Source organism: Arvicola amphibius, chromosome 2 (assembly GCF_903992535.2).
Source record: "Arvicola amphibius chromosome 2, mArvAmp1.2, whole genome shotgun sequence".
Lineage (NCBI taxonomy): Eukaryota > Metazoa > Chordata > Mammalia > Rodentia > Cricetidae > Arvicola > Arvicola amphibius.
The window spans coordinates 187,787,177-187,796,772 of NC_052048.2; the positions used below are offsets into that span (position 1 = coordinate 187,787,177).

The 9,596-nt window shown below is 43.7% G+C and overlaps 1 protein-coding gene across 1 annotated transcript; it reads right to left on the reverse strand.

Moving 5' to 3' along the window:
• Positions 1-1,150: 1,150 nt before the first annotated feature.
• Clec5a (C-type lectin domain containing 5A) lies at positions 1,151-9,179 on the reverse strand. Its single transcript, XM_038320954.1, has 7 exons — positions 9,016-9,179; positions 8,487-8,578; positions 7,695-7,769; positions 5,219-5,278; positions 4,578-4,714; positions 2,471-2,577; positions 1,151-1,265 (listed from the first exon to the last, which is right to left on the reverse strand). Exons 1-7 carry the CDS (start codon positions 9,111-9,113, stop codon positions 1,151-1,153), a joined length of 684 nt encoding a protein of 227 aa, XP_038176882.1. The 5' UTR covers positions 9,114-9,179.
• Positions 9,180-9,596: the final 417 nt, after the last annotated feature.

The window sequence follows — 9,596 nt, forward strand, 5'->3', positions numbered from 1 at the left end:
GAAACCTAGAAATTAGAAAGAAAACAGTATTTGTAATAATAGAATTTATAATTTCTTTTGACTAGTAGCACATGTACATGTCACTGTTAGTTGCAAATGCTGAGTTGTTGGGTGACTTAGATTCCTTCAGCTTTTCTATAGGCTTCTTGTTACTCAACCAATGCATTGCTTCTGATAACTTTAGGTTCATAAACAGCTGCTATCTCCTTGTGAACACAGAGATCAGTTAAGAAGACTGAGACTTTTTTTTTTGCATTTTTCTTCCCTTTCTTTCATAGTGATCAAACAAGCCCCCTACTTCATCTCTCAGGATTTCCATTTGTCCCCATTTTGCCCTTTCTTGTCTAAAGAAAAGGAGTTATGTCATATAGATTTTTTTTTCAATCACTCTCCTCTCCCTGTCTCTCTTGCCCATCCCCTTTCTTTCCTCCCGTCTCCCTTCTTTCTTCTCTCCTCCTCTCCCCTTCTTTTCCTTCCCATTCCCTTCCCCTCCTCTTTTCTGTCTTATACAAAACCTCTTCATTCCCACAATGTTTTTTCAGCTCCAAGTTGAACTGTAGAGGTCCTCCCAAGAGCCTTGGTCTCAATTCAGACAGAGGAAGGCTTCTGCTTCCTTAGCTTCTAGGGAGGAATATGGGAATGGAGACTTCTGGGAGAAGGGGAGGTCACCAGGCTGAGTTTATCTTCTACCCACACTGTCTTCTAAGAGGGCTCATCTCTTCTTCTTGCAGTTTCTTCTCAGTAGCACAGGCATGTGATCGAAGGATGAAATAGAGCCTGTCTACAGGCAAACTCCCATTCGTCAGTCAAAATGCTCAACTCCTCAGAAATAGATTTCATTTCTGCATCAATTTCATCTCCAGAACACTGGCCCTACGTACTGAGATGACTGGAATCCAGTCTCCTAGCACAGCAAGTGTGGTCTTGGGGAGTGCCCGGAGTAGAGCAGGAATTTTCCTGTTGTGGGAAGGTGCGTGTGAAAGGGAATAGCTTATTGACCCTGAGGATTTACCGGGAAGTTCTACAAGCAGCCTATGGGAGATGGGCACAGTCTTGGATGTTCTGTAGTTTCTGGGCTAGTTTCAGTTGCAGTTAATCTCTTTTGCTGTCTTTGTAGACATATATTTGCTCTTGTTGTAGAGACCCATGATTATCTGGGAGTCCTCTCACAGATCCAGCGATAGCTGATGTCACATGATGCAGCATCAAATGTCTTTGTCAGGCCTATAGTGACGCAGTGGAAGTTCTGATTCTCGTTCGTAACACTAAATGAGTAGAGAAAGCATGGTTAAGGCTCCTGGTTTCAGTTTTGTCTTTGACTGCTAGTGAGGTGAGGGTGGCATGGGAGCTGTGCACGGAGGGGATGCAGCCTCATGCAACCACACACCCTCCTCCTCTGCACTGGGCCTTTCTTCCCAACTTAGAGCCCTTCTTCTCCATACATCTTCTGCAGTCCAGTCCCGTACCCACTGCTTCCTCTCAACTCTCCTGTGAGCATTCATGGATTCCAAGACTCTAGGTCTAACTCATTCATATAAAGTTGGGAGTATTTCCAAACTTTGAGGGCAGTGTCAAAACCATCTTTCACGATTGATTGCATGTTTATAACAGGAAGGCCCAAGAAAGGAGGAAAGAGATTTTTCTTCCCTTACTGAATGTGAGCTAGCTCTAGGAAAACCTTGGTGGAGGCAAGCCATTGGCCTTCTCCTACTTTCTTTCTGGCATTCGGATCCTTTGGGTCTGACTGTAGAGTCTCACTTCATGAAAAGGTGGCATGAGATTTGGGCTCAGTGATCCATGAAATCAGACAGTGGCTCTATCCTGTTGCTATGTGAAATTCAACACATTTCAGACTCATTTTAACACTCATACCCAACTCAGCTACTTGGGAGTAATAGAAACTTTCTCCATGGCATCCCGGTGAATACGGAGAAATGATCCATGCATGTGCTTAGCACAGCAGAGCGCCTGATATTTAGGAGGCAGTGAGTACATACTAATTTTTTCCTCTCTGTAAGGAAATCCATTTGCAGGCAGGGGACCTGGCTTGCTTCTTGTCCAGCTCAGTATTTTCCAAATGAAAACTGGAAATAGTATAGCCTCCTCTAAAGGTTGACTCCAAATGATTTCCCCGAAGATAGTTCTTGAGAGATACAGGCCAACTTTAAGGTATAGATAGGATATAGGTATATAGTAAAGTTTCTTTAGATAAAGGAACTATATCTGGGGAAATGGTATGATGTATAGTTTGATGACCTATGAAATATATGAGGTGCAGCAGCAGCTATGCATGTGGGTCAGTTTGAAGAAGATAATTTATTATAGGAATAATATTCTAATATTCTTTCTTCAGTCTAGTCTAATCCTTTGAGCTGTCTCAGTGTGACTCTCAGGTTTAGTCTTTAGTCTCAGGTTTTACACATCTTATGTAAAAAATCCCTAGGGAAATAGATGCAGCGTGTTCACGTACTTGCCATTGAATACAGAGTTGTTGACCCAGCGCCACCTTTTTCCTCCCGACTGACGTGTCAAACCCACAAAGTACTTCTCGGCATCAGCTATGTCCTGAAGATACTTCTAGAAGTTAAAAAAAGAAGCGGCTCATCAGTGAGTTCTTCAGTGCTGAGCTGGTGGTCGATGGCGGCGCTGGTTCTGGGAACCAGGAAGGCTCCCCGGGGATTGGACCCTGGTATCATTGACACTCGCCTAGAGACGTTCTGAAACTTGGTCGGATGTAAGATCACTTGGGTATCTGGACCAGACAGACCACTTGGCCTGTGGTGCAGAAGAAGAGCTAATAATGAAGAATTCGCATTACTGATGAATGCCCTGTGACGTCAGTATTGCCCAGAAGGTATGGGAAAGGAGGACACCACGGTCAAAACCAGGCCACTTCCTGTACATACACATCTTATGCCTGGAATGCTTCTCTTTGTGGGATTTTTCATCATTCCAGAAAATTTCACATTCCCAATTAAGCTTAATCAAGTGGAAAATATGTTGAGAGTTATCAGCAAACCATCAGTATGATCTTTGTCTGTGTAACTATGCAGTCAAAGCTGGGGAGGGTGGCAGTAAACACTGGACGCGCCAAAACTTAAATGGTGACTAGAGGAAACAGAGGGATCAATTCTTCTCATTCTCTTCTCCTCTTCATCCCCTGTTTCCTTTCCCCATCCCCTGCTCCGCTTTTCTTCCCAATTTTCTACCTGAAAACATATTGCTTTTCCACTTGGGTGCTTTACCCTAGAGACTTTGTGGGATCCTGATCTCTGACCTTGGTCGTCTATCAAGGTTTGGACCCCCCCTAGAAAATTCTGCCCCATCGCAGGATGATTTTTGAGAAGATAGGATAGGGGAGGGAAACATGAATAGTGTATAGTGCCCACCATCCAATCATTGCTAAGATTTGAAGAGAGGCAACTGTAAGTAAAAGGAGTATGATGAATTTAGTGTTCCATTGTTTAAGTATATGATCTTGGTCAAATAACTTTTACTTTGGCTAAGGAGATGTATCCGTTGGCGGAGCATTTGCTGTGTAAGTGTGGCAACCTGAGGTCAGATTCCCAGAACCCATGGGAAAGCCTGATGTCGTAGTGACCATTTGTTTTCCCAGCGCTCCCATGGCAAGATGAGAAGCAGGAAGGGGAGAATCCCTGGAAGGCTGGGAGAGGGGAGCAGCTAGCCTAACCTAGTTATGCAGTGGTGAATAACAAGGCACCTTGTCTCAAGCAAGGTGGAAGGTGAGGTGGTTTCTCTGACTTTCACATGCCTGCTGTGGCACATTTGTGCCCACATAAACACACACACACACACACACAGACACACACACCATTTCTTTTCTTTAATTTCCTCATTGCCTATGCGTAAAATATGGCAGCTACAAGCTAACGGAAGGCAGTAAGCAGAGCTGTTACATAGCATTAATCTACTCTCATTTTCACAAAGGTAAACTGTAAACTCTGGGATCTGGTTCTTTGTTTTAATTATATTAACTTATCTTTTTTCTTATGCACACTGAGATGACATATTAATATCATGACTAATGCATATCTTCCCCCTTTACTATATACATGAACATCTCATAAAGTATTCTGTAATATTTCTTTTGTGTCTGTGTGCTCGTGTGAGTTTATGAGTATGTGTGTATGTATGTTTGTGAACATACACGTGGCACTTATGACGGTCAGAGGACCGCCTGTAGGAACTTCTGCAACCATGCAGGTCCCAGGGATTGAACTTAGGTCATCAGGCTTTATAGTGTGTGACTTTACCCACTGAGCGATCTCCCTGGTCCTTCAGTCACTTCTGCATGCACTAGGTCTTTGGTCAAGCCTTGTACTTTTAATGTTTTGGTTCATCTTTAAGACACAAACCTGATGCTGCAGTTTATGGGGAAGATGACAGGATCTGGATTTCTCAGTCTCAGGTTTAGAACAGGGACTATGAACTCCCAAGCCAGACAGGCCTCTAATTCTTGCCAGCATCCTACCCCCACTTCACGTTTTCCCATAGACTCCACCAACTGCAGCTGACGTCGGGCAGGCTATTTCATCATACCATCCCAATGTCGTTACCAGTTTCTCTGGTGTGTCGACAACTGCCAGTGTGGATCCTCTGGTTGCACAGTCATCCCTGCTGTTATTCCAAGATGATTCAGAGGTGGAGAAGAAGAAGCATCTCCCTTGATGAAGATCCCAGTCTTTGGGGCAGGCTGGAGAGATTGGGGGAGGAAGGAACAGAGGCAGAGGCAGAATGAATACATGCTATTAGTGGTCTGGAGTGGGAACCCTGGAACTGACGCACAAAATGATGGGACATACATTTCTTTGTAACTACTAGTATAAATGCTTCCCAATTCAGGAAGAAATTCCATCGCTCTAGTCCATTTTCCTGCCCCTAACATAGAAGGAATGAACACGAAGTTCTTCATGGTCCCTTTGAACAAAAGTTCTACATGAAAGGGGCAATGGGAAAAGTCCTTGAGAATCCAGCTTGTGCAACCCAGGCTGGCCTCAAACTTGTGATCCTCCTGCCTCTGCCTCCTTCTGCAAATTCTACTAGTGTGAGCCATCAATGAGTTCCAGAACAGTCATGGGTACACAGAAAAATCCTGTCTCAAATAAACAAAACAAAACAAACAGACAAAAAAGAAAACAAAATAATCCAGCTTGTGAGTACAGAAGGGATGAGAGAAACCAGGGACCATGCACTGTACCTGTTCCATGGCTCCTTGTGGGCATGACACTTTCATTATTTCTCCCAAAGATCTGTGAGACTGAAATGAGAAGAAAGCCTGATGGTTACTATTCGATGAACACATCAATCATTAGGTGTGGGCTGTTGAGCTCTGACTGTTTGTTTCTAAGCATCCCTGATGTTCTAGATGATCCAGAAGTATAAAGATTAACCATCTTTCTTGATGAAGATCCTAGTGTTTGGGGCAGGCTGGGAGTTGGGAAGGGAGTGTGTAGAAAGGAAGGAAGGAAGGAAGGAAGAAGGAAGGGAAGCAAGGCCAGAAAGAGATGCTATAGAGAAGACAAGGGGCTTGGTCCCTCTGAACTAGAGTTGTGAGAAATTTTCCTTCTCTGACGCTTCCATCTGACTATTGCCATGATCTATTGTGCTCGGTGCTTAAGTCCTACTTTATACCCTGCTTCTCCCTATTACGGTAGGTGATGCGAAATGCCTATAGGAGAGTGGGGGTAGAGGAGGCTAGTACCCCAAGAAGGCTCTTACCCCGCCCATATACATGTTTGACATGGTCACCCCCAGAGAGCTGTTGAAAGCACTTTTATTCCAGGCTCGACACTGCATCTTTGCTGTTCTCTTTATTTCTGGTGTCCAAACCCTCTACAAAAGCGTTAATTCCACGCAGCTTTTAGATGCTTTTTTCATTAGGATTTCCTCAGCTCTAAGAACTGTAACTGAGTACAAGAAGATCCAAGATTCATGGAGTTACAGCAGATAAGGAGGTAGGTAACCTAGAGATTTCTCTAAGCATAAGAAGTTTGCCTTTTAAAATACAAAGTATGGGGAATGATGGGCCCCTAAGAGGATCTTTATTCTGATAGCCCTGACTGCACAGACAGCTACAATGGCTCCGTAGACTGCTGAAATCTTCTCTCAGGGGCCCTGGTTATTTGTTGGTTATGGTTAAAACTACTTTCATTTACCCAGACATGAAGTTGTTGCTTAAAATAATAATGATGAAACAGACATAAGCATTCACCTTTTAGTACATTCCCTAGCTCAGAGACATTGTAATATTATAAAAGACTGTTTTAATTAGAGATGGTGGGTTTTGGTCCTAAAGATGTCAACAGTAACCCTTATCTTTAGAGGCAGTGACAGAGTTCTTGCAGACAAGTGAGCCTGGAGCTAGAGAGGTAGCAGAATTCCCAGAACCTACAAGCTGGCACACACCACTTGTAACTCCAGTTCCAGGGGATATGGTGTCCTTTTCTGGCATCCATAGGTGACACACGAACATGGTGTACCTATATATATGAAGGTAAAAACATTCATACACATAAAAATAAATAAATCTTTTTTTTTAAAAAGTGGGATTAGAAGCATCTTGTCCTCTGTGCATGAAACATCTGGCATTGAACTTTTTGTTTTATCATGAGGCTTGATTACTTACCTGTTTTATTCTCCTATAGTTGTTCTAGCAGAGTGTTTGGCACGCAAAAAGATGCCTAGACTTCTTTGTGGTACAAGAATTCTGTGTGTGTGTGTGTGTGTGTGTGTGTGTGTGCTGTACATACATGTTTTGGTGGGTGTATGTACATGTGTGTGAGAATGTGCGTGCACTTGTGTGTGCATATGTGAGGAGGCCAGAGGTTGACATTGGGTGCTTTCTTCAAACCTTGTCCACCTCATTTGTTAAGGCAAGGTCTCTTTCTGAACCTGGAATTTATTAGTTTGGCTAGATTGACTGGCCAATGAGCACCAGGGATCAACCCATCTCTGCCTCCATCCACCAGACCTGGGGTTACAGACATAGCTGCAACACTTGGCTTTCACAAGTGTGCTGGTGATCCAAGCTCAGGGTCTTATACTTGTGGGACAGATACTTTACCAACTGAACCATCTCCTAATGCTGGAATTTGGTTTCTCTTCTCGTTCTTTCTTCCTTCCTTCTTTCCTTCCTTCCTGCCTTTCTTTCTTTGCTCTCTCTCTCTTTCTTTTTTGTTTTTACCTTTTTTTGTTTATTTGTTTGTTTTCAAGACAGGGTTTCTCTGTATATCTCTGGCTATTGTGGAACTCACTCTGTAGACTAGACTAGTCTAGAACTCAGAGATCCTCCTGCCTCTGCCTCCTGAGTGCTGGAAATTAAATGTATGCATGCCACACCTGTCTAGGACTTGGTTTCTTTATAGCCATTCTTGTAAGACACACATGACACACATCCACAGCACATTACAGAAGTCCCCCCACCCCACAGACCATCCTCAGGCCCAGGAGGAAAACTGAGCATTGTATATTTCAAGCAGAGGCTGAGGGTGTAGCTTATGTTTTTCCCAAGCAAGGTCATGGGTTTGATCCCTAGTACCAGTAGGAGAGAAAAATCAGTATCAATGGGTTTGCTATTCATTTTCACACTTGAAAAGGTGATAAGGACCTTTGTGGAGCATTTGTGCATGTTTCTTAGGGACTGTTAGAATTCAGCTTGATAGTAGGGAGATTACCATTCTGCACATTAGTGGTTCCATAGCTCTCCGTGGGGATGAAGCCATCATTACTCTTGCCAAAAACCTGTGGGACTGCAAAGAAAATCAGCTAGTGGCTCAGCCTCAGTGTGACTGCAAACGGCGGCAGCAAATGAGCCACAGGGGATGCCAGGGAGCTGTGACCACAGGAGGAAGCACTGAGCTCTCTCCCTCACAGAGGACTGTGTATATTTTTGTTGTCTTCGCTTACCTGCTTGTGTATCTCCTTTGCTCTCATGATAGTCATTACATATTAAAATTGGGTCACAAGGAAAATACCGCTTACCCAACTGCAGCCATTTGCTCACATTTCCTTCCTCCTTCATTTTTTTCCCTGGCTTCAGAGCTAAATCTTTGGCTTTGAAGCTCATTTTATTAATGAATTTATCGAGAAGAATTTGTATATACACACATGTGTGCAGGCACACACACACACACACACACTAACATCCCTCAGTTAAATCTTAATCTTATAGTTATCCCTTCACACAGCCTTATTGGGTTGAACTGGAAAGTATTATTTTTAAAATTATAACAACAATAAAAAGGCCTGGTAAATATTCTAGTTCATATTCTCCAAAAGCTTCATGTAAGGGCTCTACCCTTTTACACAGTCAGCTGTGCATCTCCTTTGTAGAACACTAAACCTGACCCTTGTGTCTGATAGAGTGAGGAAGGACAGCATGGAGGAATGTGGGCACTGAACCTTTATACTCAGTCTGACATTCTGACAATAAGGACGCTGGGGAGAAGGCTTGCACAAATACTCACAATACAGCAGAAATACGGTCATTCCAGCGGCTTTAATCACTACTATAACAAACCCCGAGATGATCGTGTTCCAGTTCATGATGATGGGGATTCTGTGAGGAGGACCAGAGCAGCATCATCAGTATCTGGGGATGAAACTGTTTTCTCCCTGCCTTAGCCTATGTCTTGTTCAGAGGACCCAAGGGAGGGCTTCAAGACAGGCATTCTGGTGGCAGGTGAAAGGAGGAGCTCCAGACACGTCCAGAGCACTGATAGAAAGCATGACATGCTATCTCTCCTTCATGTATACGTTAGCCTTAGGTCTGAACCGCGTCTCCCTCCATTTGTGGTTTCGAAAACCCTGTCCAATATGTAAATCTCCTGTAATTCAACAACGTATAGTCTTAAAAATGACCCTTGCTTATAAGCTTACCATTTTGGAAATGCTTATCTCACTTATAGAAGCCTTAAGTGAAGTGTCAGGGGTTTGTGACAGATGAACGAGACGGCAGGCAGGAAGGCAGACAGACAGACAGACAGACAGACTTACCTGATCTCTCTTTGGAAGTCTGGCTTGGCATACAGATAGGAGCCTTTGTGATCAGCTAATACTTGTGCAGTGAGCAGGGTTCCTTGTCTCCTGAGCATAGGCTCCTGCTCAGGCAATGGGTACCATCCTTGTCCACAACCTCACTGTGCCAGCTGCATTTTCAAGCAAACACCTCTTTCTGTTCAGTGCTCTTGGCAAAGGAGCAGGCAGCGCAAAGAGGGGAAGGGAACTTCTAGGTCTGCAGGAGGAAGGTTCCTATCAGGGAAACCTTTCTAGACGGATGTGAGAAACCACATGCCTCAGCACAGACTCCCCCTTCATCTTCTGACTTTCTATTGCTCTTAGGACGAGGTGTGACTGCTTAATGTAGTATACAGATCTTGCATATTCCTTATCTCATGTATTCTAGGTGCTCAACCATGTGCTAGGCATTCTCTTAGTGCCTGGGATGTGTGTGGTAGTTCTGTATATCTTACTACCACTAAATCTGCCCTAGTCTTATCTGCCACCAATACTACTGAAGTGAAAATTTTTAATAAATTTTCTCATCCATAGCCACATGACAGACTTTTGTTGGCCAC

Excerpts from the sequence above, each read along its gene's own strand:
- Clec5a (XM_038320954.1), bottom strand. The coding sequence starts at position 9,113 with ATGCTCAGGAGACAAGGAACCCTGCTCACTGCACAAGTATTAGCTGAT. Across the intron at positions 7,770-8,486 it reads GACCGTATTTCTGCTGTATT|TCCCACAGGTTTTTGGCAAG; the intron begins GTGAGTATTTGT and ends TTTTCTTTGCAG. Across the intron at positions 2,578-4,577 it reads TCGACACACCAGAGAAACTG|AAGTATCTTCAGGACATAGC; the intron begins GTAACGACATTG and ends TTTAACTTCTAG.